The sequence below is a fragment of the Fistularia commersonii genome, chromosome 2 (assembly GCF_037954325.1).
Source record: "Fistularia commersonii isolate RoL2024-O1a breed Wild chromosome 2, RoL_Fcom_v1.0, whole genome shotgun sequence".
Classification (NCBI taxonomy): Eukaryota; Metazoa; Chordata; class Actinopteri; order Syngnathiformes; family Fistulariidae; genus Fistularia; species Fistularia commersonii.
The window spans coordinates 2,587,965-2,607,054 of record NC_141285.1 but is presented as its reverse complement, the minus strand read 5'-3'; the positions used below and the strand labels follow the sequence as shown (position 1 = coordinate 2,607,054).

General features: G+C 36.8%; 1 protein-coding gene across 1 annotated transcript; it reads left to right on the top strand.

Moving 5' to 3' along the window:
* Nucleotides 1–5,640: 5,640 nt before the first annotated feature.
* On the top strand, nt 5,641–10,811 carry ccnj (cyclin J). Its single transcript, XM_086161046.1, has 6 exons — nt 5,641–5,750; nt 5,979–6,070; nt 7,170–7,380; nt 7,451–7,750; nt 8,731–8,890; nt 9,940–10,811. Exons 2-6 carry the CDS (start codon nt 6,002–6,004, stop codon nt 10,298–10,300), a joined length of 1,101 nt encoding a protein of 366 aa, XP_086017172.1. The 5' UTR covers nt 5,641–5,750; nt 5,979–6,001; the 3' UTR covers nt 10,301–10,811.
* Nucleotides 10,812–19,090: the final 8,279 nt, after the last annotated feature.

The following is a 19,090-nucleotide window of genomic DNA, read 5'->3' as shown; positions in this document are numbered from 1 at the left end:
GATTATAGCTTGTGAGCTTCTTTAGCCTTTAGCCTTTAGCCTTTAGCCTGATACCACCGCGCCTTCCCGGGGCCTACTGCTCTCACCCCTCCCAGCAATACCATGTCAATTATATTGTTTAAAAAATAACCTCAAATGGCTAAAAATGTATAATTTAATCATCCTAATTCATTAGGACATGCTCTTCTAACTTCATTATCTAGCACTATTAACCATGAGATGAATAAAAGAGTTCATGATTATTTGAGCTGCAGGTTGTTGTGCAATTATGTAAGTTTTTTTTTTCAATAAATAAAAAAGAAAAAAAACATTTGAAATATAAGCTATCAAACAAAATGTGTATTTATTCATCTTTGGTAGATAGAGATTTCTTTGGTGTCTTGCACACTGCTTCTAATTGCACTAATACTCCAGGGGCCTCTGTGGTATTTGTGCTGTACATTTCATAATTCTTTAGGGAATTACCATATTTTTAATTTTATAAACTGAGAGTCTTGCTATTAAGGATTTAGGTACTTTGCAATGGAAGAATGAGCCACTTCGAGGTCTTATCTTAAGAAAACCTTTTTGTCATTACGGTCTGCACATGCATGGGATTCTCTCTAATAACTGCCTCGACAGATCATAATACCAATCGATTCATGAAGCGTTCAAGTTAATAGTGCTATGTTGATATTTTTATCTCGCCTGCCACAAAAAAGTGAAGTAGAGCGTGACAAATTCTGAAAACTAGGACAAATGGATACCCCGATAGGTTTTGAGATGTTTTTTTTTTTTTTTTTTTTTTTTCACAAGAAGCTTGAAAAAAAATGGACGATTCTGGGAAAATCATGTCCCCTGGTCACCCAAGACAAATAATGAGTCAAAAAATAGTGGCTATATTATGGTATTAAATTCCATTCCTGTGCTATTTCTTAATTCCAAATGTATACCATGGTGGTTTGTTTACAACAACATTTGTAAAAGCCCAAATGAAGAAATTAAGTTGGTTTCACAAAACACCCTCCAACATACAATTTAGTTGACTTTGAGAAAACACTTGAAAATTAACTGAAAAAGAAAACTGCAGATTTACCATGGATGGTAAAATATACAGGGGGGGCGGAGAGATCAAACGAGCCAAGCTTTCCAGTTCACATAGTGCCAAATACAGTGAAGATTAAATCTCAAAAAAATGAAAGAATAATTGTCGGTGGTGCACAGGGTTGCTCAGCATGGTGTCTCTGATTTACTTTGCTGTGTACTAGGCAGCTCTCCAGATATTCATGTGAATCTGGTTTAATTTGTTTACTGTTTGTTCTAGTGATATTTTATTTTGCTGTCAAATTGGCAATTACAGCACTACACTAGTGTTGTGCATTGTTTATTTTGGTAGTTATTTTATTATATTGTCTTGCTTTTTTTTTTTTTCATCTGAAAGAGTTTTATCCTCCTTTCTATCACCTTCTTCTAGGGTACTTCAACATTTTCTCCCCTAAATAAAGAATTTAAAACCCAGCGCTCCTGTGGACACGAGTGTGTGTCGGGTTCAGACAGAAAATGAATGGCGAGCTGCACTCTGAGAGGGATTTACTACATCTAACCAATATCTGGAAACACACCAAACATGCATTCATTTTCAATGTCGCTTGTGCGAAAAAAGGCAAAATTGGATGCTGGACTGGTCATTAGCCAATCACAGGGCCACATACAGAGGCATACAATAATGACAGCTCAGTACATTAAACAGAGAAGTACTGAGTATTCACAATAGGGGGTTTGTTTCCAGTGCCATCTGTCTGTTTACCTCCTGTGTTTGGAAGGATTATGCCAAAACTACCAACCAGATTTCATGAAAATTGATAGCAGGGTGGAGCGCGGTGCAAGTACATAAACAAACTTGCTGGTTTAGAGCAGAGGGAAAATATACCAACCCTTTGTTGTTGAATTTTTTATTAAAACTGTGTGATAGGATGCTTTTCATCTGAATATTCTAGTACGCATTAAACACAAAGCGGTTAATGTCTAATTTCTGTTTAATTGGTCCCCATGGATGAAATTTCACTCATTTTTGTGTTTTTTGGGGTTTTTTTTTTGCCATCGTGTTCTTTCAGATATGCATTACAAATAGGAGCTATTGGACAGAAACCTCAATTTGATTTTAAATTACACTTCATTGTTGTTTGTATACACTTTGTGGAGACGGACAGCTGACAGTGAATGTCCAGCCGTGAATTCAACAACAAGCAGTCCATGAGAAACATTTAGGTGTCATGGGGGTCCTTAAATTATATGAGATGGGCTCTTGACCAACCATTTGTTTGAATCAGTAAACACTCCTTCTAGATACTCTTCTCCTCAAAGGTACCTACCAATATTGTCACATTTCTTATAATATGAATCAACTATATCCAATGGTTCACATTTTGAACAAGTGTATTTTTTACTTTAAATGCTTCAAGCATTTCTGAGTTATTTAAAATTCATTTGGCCAGACACCGACAAGGTCTGCGCACTTTTCTAATCCACAAAATGAAGATTTATAAAAATCACAGAAAAGGCCTAGAGGGTTTAGTTCAGTCAATATGAGACACTTTCCTGCACCAAGCTGATAAATCTGCAGATAAACACACACCGCACCCTTTTAGTGATCGTTTATGGGGCTCCTTGATATGAATTTGGGAGGAATAAATTCATGCATATCATTTCATGTTTGACCATTCTGGACATGTTGGCTGCTCATTAAATTGTATGAAAGAGTCTGTGCAAACAGAGGTATGTTTGCACAGCCAACAACCGACAGAAAAGCCCTCCAGTAGTTTTATAAGGTAAGGATAAGCGTTTGTTTTTACCAAAAAGCAGATTAGAGTGCAATAAGTCAGTGTCTGTTTTGGGAAAGCACATGTAAAAACCAGCTCCTCCTGAAAACCCCCCACACTGCAAGGTCAGATCCAATCTAACACCATTAGTGCGTGACAGCAAAAAATGTCCAGGTTTGGAGTTTTTCATCCCATCTGTTGTGGAAAAGAGCTGCGGTGGCTGGCTTACACTGCCGAGCAGGTCAATAGCAGTGAATTGCACCACGGAACCTGATCCCCAGGGAAAGGAAAAAGAAAGATGGTCGTCACCCGTGGTTTTCACTCAGGACACCATTTGGGAGTTATTTTAGTCAATCAGAAACATGACTTCTCACTACTTCCGGCCAACCTGACCCCTGGATATCCACTGCATATCCACATATCTGGGCCTCTCCACTCGGAAGCACTGCAATGTGCGTGCTTTGTACTGTATCCGCAATTTTGTTTATTTAAAATAAAATGCGTAAAATGTGTAAGACTCGGACAAAATTTCTGTTGTCATGACACGTGAGGAAAAAAAAAAAGCCTCTTAAATATTGTCTTAAAAGCAAATAAAAACCTAAAACTGTCCAAATAATTTGAGAAACAAATATTTCTTGAGAAAATTAACAATAAAACAATTTTGGGATACAGTTACACATGTAAAGATTATTATGTGGTTAAAATGTACTGAAGAACTCAAATGAAACGGTTCTTTATTTTGCTGAGGACAAAAACAGGGCATTCTTAATCTTTGTTGAATTTCCTCCAGAGGTTCGTCTGAGCGCCGTGCCAAAATTCAAACAGTTTCTTTGCCTACTTACTGTCTGGCGAGATAATATAATCTGCAGGACACTCCAGTGGTATATGAAAGGGTATATTGTCATCAGCAGTGAGAGTTTAACTAAACCGGGACAGTCAAGCAGATATTTGTCCTGTATAGCTCTTTAAGAGCTACTAAACCAGAGATATTTAAAACCTATTTGGGTCAAATTGAATTGTGTTGTGCTGCTGAAGCAAAAAAAAAAACAAAAAAAAAAAACCTGACCCACTTAAAAATTGTGCCGCTACAATACAAAACAAAGAGCCGGACTATCATTTATGTCAGGGCAAAGCAGACTGGAGCCATCAAATGTTAATTTCATAGCTTGCAACATATTTTGTCTCCGCATCCACATTGCGTACACCCTATTTCTATCTTGATTTTAAAGATGATGATGTTGAAAATAACAATAACAATATTGATGACTATGACTATAATGATTAGTTGTAGAAGTAGCTGTGGTTGTGGTTATAGTAATAGGTAGTAGTAGTAGTAGTAGTAGTAGCAGTAGAACTAGTAGTAGTTGTATTTTACTTATATGTCTTTTCTCCAAAAAGATCTATTGCATTGCATTTTTTGTATTGTATCACTTTAAACCTCACAAAAGACAATATGGCACCTGTAGATTGATTTTTATAAAGCATGACAGCTCTTTGAGCGACTTTGGAAATAAAATGCTTTTTGATCATCCAGTTTTTTTTTTTGTTTTTTTTTTCCTTTTCACAACAATAAATTCTTGTATATTTGAATTCCCTATAAAAAAATTCAAATTAAATATAAGCCGGGCAGTTTAGTCTTCCCTTAATTTCACCACCAAAGCAGAAAGGTGTAACTTTTTAAAAATCCAATTTCTCATGCACTATTTAATCAGCCTGTGTACAATTGAAAATATGGTCATATTTGCACTGCATTTTATGTGAGACTGGCTGTGGTTTCTTGTAAAAGGTTTATTTAGAAATATAATTATGGCTTTGTCAGAAGTGTTCACTGTGGTTGTGGACTGTTGGACTGTGGGTAGAACAACCACTACTACGACTACTACTGCAACTAATAATTCTAATAATAATGATAATATTTCTTTGGGTGGCGCAGAAGTTTGGGCTTCGGCCTCACAGCACGAAGGACCCTGGTTTCTGGATTCTGACAAGGGAACCTTTCAGTGTGGAGTTTGCATGTTCTCCACGTGTCTGTGAGGGGGTTCTCCTGTTTCCTCCCACAGTCCAAAAACATGCAGGAGGTTAATTGGAAAAAAAAAAAGTGAAAAATAGCCCAGAGTGAGTGAACAGCAGTCTGTCTATACACATGTGGTCCTGCGATTGACAGGAAAATAATAACTATTACAAATTCTACACCTATTTTATTCTCTTTATTTCTTTATTTATCTACCAATCTCTTTCTCTGCGTTTTCAATATTCTGTGAATTTCCAGTTGTTTAGTACTGATAGAATATTATTTATTTTTATTTTTTTACTTTTTTTAAATAAAGAGTGTCTGCCTCCGGCTGGACCTTTTCGATCTGCTCACCGATTGGCTGCTCGCAGTTGCATCCTCACTTGTAATTGGCTGCGTCCTGTGAGCTCCGGCAATGGTGGCAATATGATGCTGCCTTCATGGCCAAATGGGATTTTTTTTATCACAACTTTCCAAAAAATGGAAACACCTCCTTGAAAAATCTTTGCAGTTTACATTAAAAATACCACCCCCTTGCACATATTCAACTTCAACTAATTAAACGCTTTATTGAAGTACATTTAAACATCTTAACCTTTGGCCGACATGAACAGATTCACATCGAAGATATGTGTTTTTAATTAAAATGAACTCATGGTTAAACCCGATGAAATCATCATGAAACGCAATGAAATCCCCCGATTAATATGTGTTTAGTTTGCTTAACACTTTGAACCTTGTACGCGTTGCTGAGGAGTATTTCTCAACATAAAACTGTTATTTCCGACGGTCCCTGAAGGTAGCAGTTGCGTTTGCTGAGCCGGAGAGAAGCTTCAATGACTACAACAATGAGTGCAGTGAACGAGCATGTCCGGCTAGTTTAAATTGAAGTTTACCTTTAAGTGAAACTGGCCACAGTTTTCACCACATGTCCTCATTAGGTGAGTTTTATTTTCTTTTATTTTTTTTAGTTGTTTACGTCCGCAGTTTCTCCCCGCCCCTTATATTTTGGTTTGGAAAAGTTGAATGAGCGATAAAACGCACCGGCTTGAGCTAACACTTACTTGAGCCAAACTTCGGGAGTGTCGTCTAATTCCACATACGCCTCCCTGGGTAAGAGGTTTATCACTCTTGACAGATAAATATTATATTTACGTGTTGTTTTTCAGACGTTTCCAAAGCCTGGTATTAAATGGAGCTAGAGGATCAATGGTGGAAAGGACAACTGGCTGCAGATATTTACCAAGCCTTGCGATACAAGGTGGGGGTCACAAACGGCTTGTCAGTCTTTCCCATTCACTCTGCTGTGTTTATATTTATTATTTTTATTTATTTATTTATTTATTTATTTATTTAAGTTGTCACGTCTATTTTATAATCTCCATTTATTTATTTATTTTAATTATTAAAATTAAAAAGTGGGTTTGTGACTACTGTGATTTTTTTTTTTTTCCTTCTTCATTATCATGTGTCACAATGTAATCCACAAGATTTTGTTGTTTCTCTTTAAATGTTTTGTGCTCAGTCGTGCAAAGGAAAGCACCCATGCATTAGATGAGGTTTGCTTTGTTGACAATTTTGATATGAGACCAGATTCTCAGCTGACGTTAGCTGTCAACATGAAAGAAGGTCAAATTACAGATCGCTTGATGAATGGACTTGGATCTGCACTCAAAGGCAATGCACTCAATAGGAAGAGAGACCAAAGAGCTGCTTTTAAAAATTCTGTTTCACTGGGAAATAAAACTGTGTTAACCCCTGACTCTCTCTATATATACAGGGCTGTGTCAGAAAATTAGAATATTGTGATAAAGTTCTTTATCTTCTGTAATGCAATTACAAAAACAAAAATGTCATACATTCATTACAAATCAACTGAAATATTGCAAGTCTTTTATTATTTTAATATTGCTGATTATGGCTTACATCTTAAGAAAACTCAAAAATCCTATTTCAGAATATTAGAATATCATGCAAAAGTAATTTTTGTTTTTTTAATTGCATTACAGAAGATAAAGAACTTTATCACAATATTCTAATTTTCTGAGACAGTCCTGTATATATATATAGATACATGTGTATATATACATACACATACTGTGGATACTGTTTGTACATACATAATGTAAAGTATTTTATGACCTTTAAACACAGTCTGGGAAATCCTCTACTGTTATTTTTTTTTTTCTTTTAGTTCTTAATTTATTCTTTTTTATGTTTGTTCCGCTGTTATTCTTTGCGCCGTCCATCTTTTTATCGTGCTTTTAACATCTTAGTAGAGTGAGTATAGAGTCGCAGTTCACATGTGCAGAAATAACAACAAATTTAAGTTGATTGTCCGTCCCTTGTCTCGTAAACAGGAGCTAAAGTTGCCATCCTTCAAAGGCCAGTCCCCTCAGCTCAGCTTCAGACGCTACTTTGCAGACCTCATCGCCATCGTCAGCAACCGCTTCCGACTGTGTCCCGCCGCCAGGCACCTCGCCGTCTACCTGCTCGACCTTTTCATGGATCGCTATGACGTCACGGTGCAGCAGCTTCACATGGTCTCCCTGTCGTGTCTCCTCCTGGCAAGTAAGTGTGGATCGGCGAGAGCGCGTTTTCGGCAACCAGCCGCGTGATCGCCCGCCGTTCTCCACCGCAGGTAAATTCGAGGAAAGAGAAGACCGAGTGCCGAAGCTGGAGACTCTGAACAGCCTGGGCTGCTTGAGCTCCATGAACCTGGTCCTTACCAAGCAGGGCGTGTTTCACATGGAGCTTCTGCTGCTGGAAACCTTCCAGTGGAACCTGTATCTGCCCACGGCCGCCCACTTCATCGAGTACTACCTGTCCATCGCCGTGCAAGAGGGAGACCTTCACGATGGCTGGCCCATGACTTGTCTGGAGAAAACGAAAATCTACATGGCCAAATACGCCGATTACTTCCTGGAGGTTTCCTTGCAAGGTGAGCTATTTTAATAGATTTTAATTTTTTACGTGGCTTATTTAGACGACCTTAGAACAGTCAAAAACAGCGTTATGGTTCTGGTAGTCCAGAGACTATCTAGACCAGGGGCGGGCAAATATTTTGGCTCCCGGGCCACATTTCATATTTCATTTTTATATCATGTAAATTTGAACAAAATGTAAATTGCAATTTAAATATTTGAATTTTTGGGCATTTTATTTCAACTTTAAAATCATTAATGGTTATATAAATGTACTGACATTATTTTGAATGGAATCATCCCTACAAAATTAAACAAAAGGAAAAAATAAGGAGTTTCTAAATTCAATATTGATTGAAAATACTTGTTAAAATATTGGAAGAAAATTGATTGGCGGACCAGATAAAAAAGTTGCGTCTTGCTCAACCAAATATCAACATTCAAACGCCGCTCATCATTCATCTCGTACTTGATGACAATTATATTTTAATTCTTTTCTCAGTTTCAAAAAAAGTTAAATGTTCTACTCATCCTGCACTCAAGGGGTGAAATCTTGTTTCAAAGTAGAAAGAAGGCATGATATATTGCAGTGTGTTTGCTTACCACATGTAGATTTCTCTTTCTTTCTTCCGACCAACCACTGGCAGCTTATTAGAAAATAAGCTGTGAAGAAGAAAAATTGAATTAAAATTTGTCTAAATAAGTAAATCCAACAGAGGGGGAATGAGTTAATTTTCTGTAGATACCCTACTAAAATAGCTGGAATGTCAAAGTATTCAAAGTTTAACACAGCATCTCGCATAGGTAAGGACAGAAGCATAAACAAAACAAACAAAAAAAGAAACAGAATAATGTATTAAATCTGATGTGATTTCAGGGGAGGTCAGTGGTTTATGTATTGACGAAAAAAAAACAATACTTTTATTTATTTCCCAGGAAAGGGCAAATGAAATGTCTTTCTCAACCGGGTGTTTTCTTCCCTCCCTCCCCCCCCCAGATCATGTGTTTTTGTGTTTCGCTCCCTCTCTGGTTGCCGCCGCATGCGTGGCCGCCTCGCGCCTCATCCTCCACCTGTCGCCCACGTGGCCGCCTCGGCTGCAGCGACTCACCGGCTACCTGTGGGACAACCTGGTCTCCTGCGCTGAAAAACTCCTGATGTGTGTATCCGTCGGCCGCTCACGCGACACAGCATTGGATTAAGAGATACTCGACGGTTTTACTCGTGTAAAATTCTAAAGAGGAATTCCGGTCAGAGAGGATTTTGAATAAATTGTACGCCTTTACGCTTGTACAAGACTGTGGGAGGGGAAACAAAAACAGCGGTTACTTTGAAAGCAGTTCAAGCGATAGTAACTTTTATTCCCGTTGTGAGCAGTAAAACAAAGTCTAAATCTCTTAAACGGGATTCTTTAGTGAATCATCGCTTTAATGATTTTTGCGATACATCGACACCGACAGTTTTCAATACCTGTCGCGTTTTAATGAAAGCTTAAATGGAAAGACCCGACCTTCTCCGGTCTTCTCTTGCTTTTGTATTCATTCCTCCAAGCCTTTTTGCTCTCATTTAAATCTTTAATACACGCCCAGTTCTGCCTCAAGTGCTTTTTAAGATTCTCCTTTGCGGTATCTTGCATTTTTCTGATTTTTCTGAAAAAAAAACATATCTTTGCTCAAAGATTTTTTTTTTCTTGTCCCGTCTCCTCTGATTTTTATTGGAATTGCCGCGTCCTTGCTTGTTGAGTTTATTCTTAAGATTATTTCCAACATCTTCTGGAGGTGAAATAGGTTTTGACACTAAATGAACAAAATATGTTGGGAGGTTGTGTGTCTATCTGACTTATGTGAACATATTTATTCGCTGACGTTTTGTTATAAGGCAGTTGATTGTCTTCTATCCCTTACATTCACGTGTTCTCACCTTCTCGACAATTCCTTTAGGCGCCTCTGGTCATTCTGTTTTACGTTCGGCATCTCCGTGGCTGAAGCTGTTTTAAAAAACGTTCAATTTGAAGCAGATCTCCGTGTGATGTTTGTTTAAATGCAAAAACAAATATAACATGCAAATGCAATCTGCTGGACCGAATACATATTAGTGCTTATTCATCGGGATCGTAGGAAATCATGTCAAAATAACAAAGTATGTTACCGCTCTCACGGTTACCGAATCAGCGCTTCATTTTTTTTTTTTCTTTTTCTTTTTGTCCAGTGCACATGACAGCGATGTCAAAGAAGCCAACAAGCAGAAGTGCCACCAGCCGAGTCAGCCGGCGCCGCCGCCGCCGCCGCCGCCGCAGCAGCAGCCAGTGTTCCACGGTTCAGGCCCGGCGGCCACCGTGGCTCAGTTCCTGCACCGGCCCGGCTTGCCGTACCCCCAGCAGCCTCCGCAGGCAGCCCACAGGCCCACCTCATACCTTTCCCACTCCGCCAGCTTGCAGGCCCCAACTGCCGCCCAGCAGGGAAACAACCAAGCCGTGACCGCTTCATTAGATCCCAAGTCCAGTATCTCCAACAGGGCTTACCAAGTCAGCATGCACTACACCTGCCCTGCTCCGTGCTTTGACAGATGATGGCCTTCCAGGGTTTTTTTTTTTTCGCGGTCTGGTTCTTTGGGACGGAAAAGGAATACGCTGAATGTAAAGGTGTTTTTAATTTGAAGAGACTTAAGGAGATCGGTGCAGCACTTTGAACCAGAAGGTGTACGCTATGTGCAATATGCATGCTCTGTCATTTCATCGTGAGGAGCCTGCATTAGATTTTTTTTTTTTTTCTTTTCCAAGACATTTCAGATATTAGGTATGAATGTAGTCGTGAGTCGGTTAGCACCACTATACTACTAGTGTTTCTGAATCGTTTAGCTGAAGACCAAAGGCCTGAACTACCTCAAAAAGTATTGATATCGCAGCCATGATGCTTGTTTTCTACAAGACAGTAAGAGGAAGGATTGTGGTGGAAGAGAAAAAGTGAGAACAGTTTTCATTTTGTCTTTCTGTACCTCCTACTTTTGCTTTGATTTGTAAAAACTAGGCAAGAAACCAGCCCTAGATGTTACATATTTTTTTTGTAGAGAAATTAGTTGCTCTTCTGTACACAGAGGATTTCATTCAGTGCTGTGCACTACCATGACAGTTTTAAATAAAAAAATACTCTGTTAATTGAGCTTGTGTGTTATTTTAATACATTTAAGTCTTTCTTTCATGATCCTGTCGCAAGATGACAAGATAAACGCTCCTCTCCGTCTGCCGTTGGAAACTAAACCCCCGTCCTTTTCTAGTTAGCTCTACCGAGCGAATGCAGCCTACTTCTGTCAAATGTTATCAGATACAAATTCCAGCTGAAACACCGCGGTATATATTATGACTCGTGCAGATAAGAGAAATGCATTTATCCCTAACGAAAAAACAACAGGTATATTCCTAAAAATGTCAGTGCATCTCTTATCTTCTCCTGCAACCCTTCTGATTTCTCACCACGTGCCGGGAACCCGAACAGACAGGAAAAGGAGTTTTGATACTTAAATATTATTTTGCGGCACAGCAGGATGACAACTCTTAGACACAACAATAACACGCACTGCTTTTTTTAAATAACTGCCCCTGAAGAGTTTGACAAAAGAAAAACAATACGCCTGTCAAACAATGTATGAATGAATAACCGGATGACAAAACATCTCTTGGCTTTATGCATAACAGGTGCATCCTCCGCACGCTGCGGGGGATTTTTTTTTTTTTTTTTTAAATGCACATGCACATACAGGACTGTCTCGGAAAATTAGAATATTGTGATAAAGTTCTTTATTTTCTGTAATGCCGTTAAAAAAACAAAAATGTCATACATTCTGGATTCATTACAAATCAACTGAAATATTGCAAGCCTTTTATTATTTTAATATTGCTGATGATGGCTTACAAAAACTCAAAAAATCCTATCTTAAAATATTAGAATATCATGAAAAAGTAATTTTTGTTTTTTTAATTGCATTACAGAAGATAAAGAACTTTATCACAATATTCAAATTTTCTGAGACAGTCCTGTATATGCATGCACTGTAAATACACTGCTCAAAAAAATAAAGAGAACACTAAAATAATGAAATATTCCTATTATATACTTTTTTCTTTACATAGTTGAATGTGCTGACAACAAAATCACACAAAAAATGATCAACGGAAATCAAATGTATGAACCCATGGAGGTCTGGATTTGGAGTCACACTCAAAATGAAAGTGGAAAAACACACGACAGGCTGACCCAACATTTAAATAATATCCTTAAAACAAGTCAAAATAAATCGGCGTTGCTTCCTAAATGGACGGTTTGATTTCACATCACAAGTGTGATTGACTTGGAGTTACATTGTGTTGTTTAAGTGTTCCCTTAATTTTTTAGCTTATATACTTATATTGTCTTTTACTGTCAAAACAACCCAGACCTGGCCAACCTTTTATATCATTTTATATAACACTCATTCACACCTTTTAATCTCGCTGTCCTCCGCTCAAAGTAAACAGTAAACGGTATTAACAGAGAAAAAAAATAAGATAAATGAAAAGAAATAAAGGTCTGCCGTAGTCGTCTGTGTTCGGAATGAGTCACAGTCATAAAGATGTTAAATTGGGGTAAATAGTTTGGTGCCTTTTGAAATAAGAAACCTATTTGTTCATATTTATTTAGGCTTCATCTGGAAAAAAATATATATAAGCACATGTACACAAGTAGCCTCTAGAGGGCAATATGTGTCTCATCTATGTTTTCATGTGCATCCCTCAACTTTGGCAAATGCATGGAATAAAATGGATTGGATTGTTTCGTCTTTAAACAAAAAAAAAAAACAATAAAATGTTCCATTGTTGTCAGGACAATATTTGATGATAAAAAGTGTGACCGTTCAGCTCCCACTCAATCTTAATTTCCTGGCTCTAAAGTTGAATATAATTGGATGAGGATTAGTTTGTTCTAATAATACCCATGAGATGTACCAACAATGCCAAGCAATCTCAATAGGAGGAAAAGATAAAATAGCACACACACACACACACACACACACATACACACACAAAGCCTTCCTCCTCTCTGTTACCATTTTTTTTTTCTCCTGCTGATACGCTTTTATGCAATCCAAAGATGGTAATTAAATCATTCCTGGTGGAAAAAAAAAAAAAAAAAAAAAAAAAAAAGTGGTTAACCCTCATGGAAAAAAAGGCTTCCAAAGTAAACCTTTAAACCTTAAAGTGACAACATGATATGGTAATACTCCGAAAATAGCGCCGGGGTTCAGAGGTTAATATGTTCTGCAGGCTTCCCGTGGAGGAGGAAGTCCACTGATGAGGGTGGCGGTGAAGATCCAAGGAATTTTTACCGTTCCGCTTTATTTGTTTATTTCCAATTTCATTTTGTCCTTCTGACGCACAGATGTTTGGGGTGTGTGTTTGGTCCGATGCAGGGAAAACAGAGTACAAGCGCAGAGGACTCGCAATAAGAGCAAATGTAAAATTCCCATGTGACCCATCTCAGCAATTGCGTCAATTTCTTTTTTTTTTTTTTGTTCCCCAATAATTTCTGAGAAATGCATTTTATTCTCTTTCCTGACTCCCACCAATCTCTGCAAATAAGATAAAATCTAGTTTATAAACAAAATACACAATATGCTTCTATACAATGGAAACCGTTGCAGAATACACACTCAGACATGATAGATCTGCTTTTGGAATTGCATTTTTTAGAAATACACACATATTTGGAATATTTTGAAAAATATGTCATCACACTGCATGTGGTCTTGTCTCATCTTTAACGTCAGTCAACTGCTTTCTGTAAAAAAATGAATGAATAAACCACGACTTTCCGTCACACTTTAAACTGCAGACAATGCGGGCAGTAGGTTAGAATTATTCAGAAGAAAGAGTTTTTTGTTTGCACTCTCTGCAACCTTGATTACTGCCGTCTCTTTGGAAAGAGTTTTTCTATAAACAGAACCAAATTGTTCAAATATGCAGGTATGACTCATTTGATAGCAGCTGGGGAGAATTCAGAATCCATCCAAAGATGGAGTAACCGCTGAGCTGAAAGGGTAAAAAGCCCGGCGGCTCCGAGCATAAAAACTTCACCAACTGACCTGATTCTATCTTTTTTTTTTTTTTTTTTTTTTTTGCATCTCTCAAGTACAAGTAAGAATATTCAATTCCCATTTAAATATTGGAAAAAAAATATTTTTTTTAAGATTCCTTACTTCAAGGTTGTTTTTTTTTTTTTTCTGATTTCTGCATGAGGCCATTAACCCTATTAACCCAGGAAGTGAAAATAAAGTGTGTTCTAAAACACACCGGCTTAAAAATGGCCTCTGCGTTTATAAAAATATAATTTAAAGAACAAGTTTGTGTTTTGATTCAAGCACAGTAATGATTAACCTTTACCAGTTATCAGATATTAATGATTAAAAATCATTCTTACATCTAGGAATAGCCACAAAGAGAGCCGTCTTTAGATAAATTCTTCCTCTAAAAAGACAAACTTCCCCCCACTGGGTTTATTATATATAGATATTTAGTTTTTATTCAAAAGGGCTCACAAAGGCATCAAACTTTGCTGGAGTTACAGCTCTGAGCCACACTTTGTAGTTTTCGTGTTGCAAGATGCCAAAACATTGTCACTTTCAATGAAACACCGTTTAATTATAAATTATTATAAATTATAAATAGATAAATAAATAAATGTAAAAATATATATATGTATTTGCAATATATGTAATGGACTGGTTGTGCTCCAGCTCACTCGGGACCCCGTGTGCAGGATAGGCACATTCAAATATTACTGTTATGTATATACTTCATTTACATATTCTAAAATTGTCATTTTATCCTCTGTAACTTACATTTCTCATTATGTTTATATAATGTATAATAAAATCTCTTTCTGCATATATATATGTATATATCAGTCCTATTATGAATATATCGTTTCCATTACATCCTGTGTGTGTGTGTGTGTGTGTGTGTGTGTGTGTGTGTGTGTGTGTGTGTGTGTGTGTGTGCAAATATTCCAATGTTAAGACCTCTTTTTATTTTAGGTTATGCAACCTTTTACATTTTTTACCAAGTTAATTTCCCTCTGAGATCTATCTATCTATCTATCTATCTATCTATCTATCTATCTATCTATCTATCTATCTATCTATCTATCTATCTATCTATCTATCTATCTAAAAGCATACAGTATGTTGAAAATAAGATATTTAGAAGATAAACATTAGACAGGAAATTCTGGAATTATATGTATATATATATACGTATAAACACACATGTATGTATATATTTGTGTCTGTCTATCTATCTATCTATCTATCTATCTATCTATCTATCTATCTATGCTAAATAAATGCATAAACAAATAAAAAAATTAACATAGGGATTTACTCTATGAGCTTAACGTTGCCATTCAACAACATTGATAAATCATTTTTTTTTAAATCCTATTAAAATTATATAATATAAATAAAGTATCTGAGTTAAAAATAAAAAAATAAAAAAAAACTGGTTCTCTGCCGTTTGAGTCAACAGTTCTGTTCTGTCTCATCTGCTCTTTTCAAGGAAAGAAATGAAACTCGGTCAGTCGACATGCAGGTCGAAGCTGCAGCGAGTTTCTCAGGCCTCCGCCAAAAGAATGTACCGGTGCAGTTTCTGCTGCCAAGTCAGCACACTATCCGGACTTAAATCCTAATTTTTTTTCTCAGACGTAGCATTTTCTGGGACGCAGTTATAAGAAACAAAGCCACGGTTCCTTTCCTTCTCAGATCTGCGGTTCATTAGTTGTTTTGTGACCAGACAAAAGATGATTTCTCGCCTTTTGACAATTACCTTGCTGCTATTGTTCCCAACTCTGAGAACAGTGTTTCCCTTGTCACATTTAGAGTCTGTGCAAATCTCATTTCTCTATTCCAGTGACTTTCAACCTATTTTGGGCAAGTCAGCGGGCGGGGATCACTTTTAAGCAAGTGGCAAACCTCACTATTTGTGCAATTTTTCTCCATCTTTAGGTCTATGTTGGTAACCAGAGAAATCCATGAGAGGATACCTGAAAAGACATAAATCAAAAGAAATAAGAAAGAAAATTGGAAAATAAAAGCAAAAAATGACAGTAAAGAAAACAAATTATGACCTGGCATTTCCAAAAAGAGAAAAAAAAAACTCAAAACCTGAACGAATCAATGATTCAGTTACCTGGAAATAATGTAATTAACAAAAATGCACCGCAAAATAAAATTGAATTTACCTTTTGGTTGGTTCTATCATGGAGGTGCCGACTGCTTATTTATTTGTAATTCTTATACATACAAAGGCGCATCTAAATCAAAATAAGAGGATATGAGAGATTATTTTAAATATGCATGAAAATGTTCTCAGTCCTTTTTAAAAGCTGGTGTTTCGCTGGAATCCGTGAGCAGACGGAATACAGACGGAAACATAAGACTGACAAGAGAAGCAAATGCCACAGATCCTTATCAAACATACCGAAAACACAGTGATGCTCTGTCTGGATGTAAAATGTGTGCACGCAATCAGTTTGTCCCCCTTGAGTTCAGAAAACAGTTCTTGTATGTCTGTTATTACATTGTAATCAATTGCTCTGCTAGTGTTTAGCTCTTCTTGTTCAGAGGGAAGATATAAGTCAGTGCAAACGCAAAGTGTCTTTTAGCAATGCATCGTCAGGGGGTGTATTGTCAAACATGTTTGATACGGATCTGCGGTATTTGGTTCACTTTTCAGCCACGTGTCAAGACTGTTTATGAATCTCTAACACTCTAAGTTCTAACTCACTTCCAGTACAATTCGGCTTACTTGAGTTGCTATAAAACACACCTCATTTCCTGTCATTCTGATTTGGGGGGATGTGTCCATATATAAACGTTCTACATCATATAAATACAGAAATTAAACATTATTGACATGAAATACCATGTCTGTCCTGTTTATCATTTATTTATTGAACTGAATTGTCACTGAATTCCCTGTGCGTCTACATGTATATTGTAAATAAATTGAATATAATCCAATCTAATCTATAATTACATTGAAAACTGACTTTGATCAAGCGTCGCATTAAAGAACAACCTCTTCAATAAGAGACGTCTCGGCTTCTCGTACTGTATAATCGCTGAAAGCTGATTTAAAGCTGTGCGTTGGCAGATGCTGATGTCCGACACATGCATTTGCAATTGCCGACAATGCTGCAGCTACAATGACATCATGCTGAACGGAGGACTTTTTTGCTTCCCTCTAGTTCAGGTCATAAAAAGTGCTGTTTCGACAGGGGTACAGGGCACTTTGTTGCAGGAAAAAAAAACAAAAAAACACAGTGAATAAAAATATGCAAGTAGAAATATTTTGATTTTTTTTTTTTCTTTTGTTGCTGTTTTAGCTTTGGTGTTTTAAACTAAACCCCTAATCCTACAGAGCACAAAGTGCAAGAAGCTTTTATAAAGCTTTTATTAAAAGTATTTATGTATTATGTATTAGACATGGCCAAATAGATATTTCAGGGCATTTTACCGAATCCGAAAACAACTGCCTTCATAACGTGCTCTGTGAGCAGTGCATTTATCCAAGACAGCAATTGGAAAAATTGTTGTTTTACGTTGTTTTATCACACCAATGATTGCTGTGTAAATGATCATTTATCATTACATGCAGAAACATGAACAACAGGAATTACCTTAATGTAAACGAGAGCAGATACTTCTCCAAACTGCTCTGCACTGGGCTTATTTTAGACATTGCATAACAACGTTTCATAACCAAAATGCTCAGACCGGGTACTCATGCTGATATAAAAATCATCTTAAATTCGAATTTGTCATAATGTTTTTCATCAGGACCTGCAAAATAAAGTGTGCAACTTTGTTGTCTAGAAACCTGCTTTCTTCAAGGAGTTATTAACAAGGTTCTTGTCTGATATAACACCCTCACATTTCTTTGGTTTGTATTTTCATCATGATGAATATTATATAGGTTTCTCAGTAGGCACGGGGAGCACTGAAATAATGCTGCTCTCTAGCTGTTTGAAGATCCAACCTGTGTTCATTTCAACTTTTTGCACAGGAAAAAGCAAAGGGAGAAATCAAATCAGTTGCAATAAATGTCTTGCATTTTCATATTTATACTGTGAAGATGTATGGATACATACTGTGGTTCACAATTCACACAATTTCACCAGGGGAAAGGTCTAAGTAGATAACAATAACAATTCATAAAAAAAGAGGCGCTGTTTTGTAACAATAATCTGAAACAAATTCTAAAAAGAAAAAGATTTGAATTCAAATTCTCATTTAGGAAGTAAAAACGCCGTCAGAGATTGCAGTCCTTTTATAACCAAAGTATTAAGGGATATTCGAGAAAGCGAAACCAGTGTAACAAGGAGGTTTCCTGTGTAATAAAATTAAACTATCAACAGATCGTGTATTTTGTCAGCTACCGATGAAACGCGCAGTAGGAAATTCAAAAGCTGTCCCAGATTATCCAAATATTAGTGCAATGACCAAGAAATTGCAAACTGAGCATAATCTGAAAATCCGGTATGAAATTTTTATCTTTTTTTTTCTCCACGTTCTTCATAAGCTATTATTGCACCAAATGTTATCATATCATTAGAGGCGGCCTATTTTTATTTTTGTCTTGCTCAGATATAGTCAGATTTGTTGGAACAAAGTGAAAGATAATAAAATGAAAGTACATATTTCACTTCTGCCTTAGAAAATGTAGGTTTTGTACAATTCATATGTCAGGTTGCATCTACATTACATGTTTGATTTGCACATTAAAGCGGCATTCACATGGCGTTCATATTTAGCTATTTATATCCGTTATAAGAACACCAGAAAGATCAGATCCATCATTGCTATCTCATGTTCCTCGGTTCTTACAAAGAACTCTTTGTTCGAAACTGAGAGCCTTTCAGCACCATGGTCAGCTCATGTTCAATTTCTAGTTTGGTCGCAGCTGAACGCAAAGAAGACTGTAAACATCATCACAACAAAACAGAATTAATTTGAAAACAATAGAACTAATTCAAATATTGGCGATTCAAATTAATGTGACAGCTTCGGTCAGTTTATAGTTTTTTTTTTTTTAACAGTTATGCAGCTTGTGTTGTGTAATTAGATATTTTTAAATTAGGACAACCTAGAAGCGATCTAAGTGCAACATTTGTTGACATAAATGGGAAATAAAAATGTAAACTGTTCCTTTTTCATTTTTTTCTTTCCGTTTGTTTCCTCTTTTAACGTGGGTTCTGATTGGCTGTCCCCGGCGCCTGTAGCCAATCAGCCTCAGCCTGCTATGGAGGAAGGAATAAATGCAAGATGGCTC

What these genes read in the sequence shown, in the direction of transcription:
- ccnj (XM_086161046.1), top strand. Translation starts at nt 6,002, where the DNA reads ATGGAGCTAGAGGATCAATGGTGGAAAGGACAACTGGCTGCAGATATT. An exon ending in ACCAAGCCTTGCGATACAAG is followed by an intron (nt 6,071 to 7,169) that starts GTGGGGGTCACA and finishes TCTCGTAAACAG; the next exon opens with GAGCTAAAGTTGCCATCCTT. An exon ending in TGCGCTGAAAAACTCCTGAT is followed by an intron (nt 8,891 to 9,939) that starts GTGTGTATCCGT and finishes CTTTTTGTCCAG; the next exon opens with TGCACATGACAGCGATGTCA.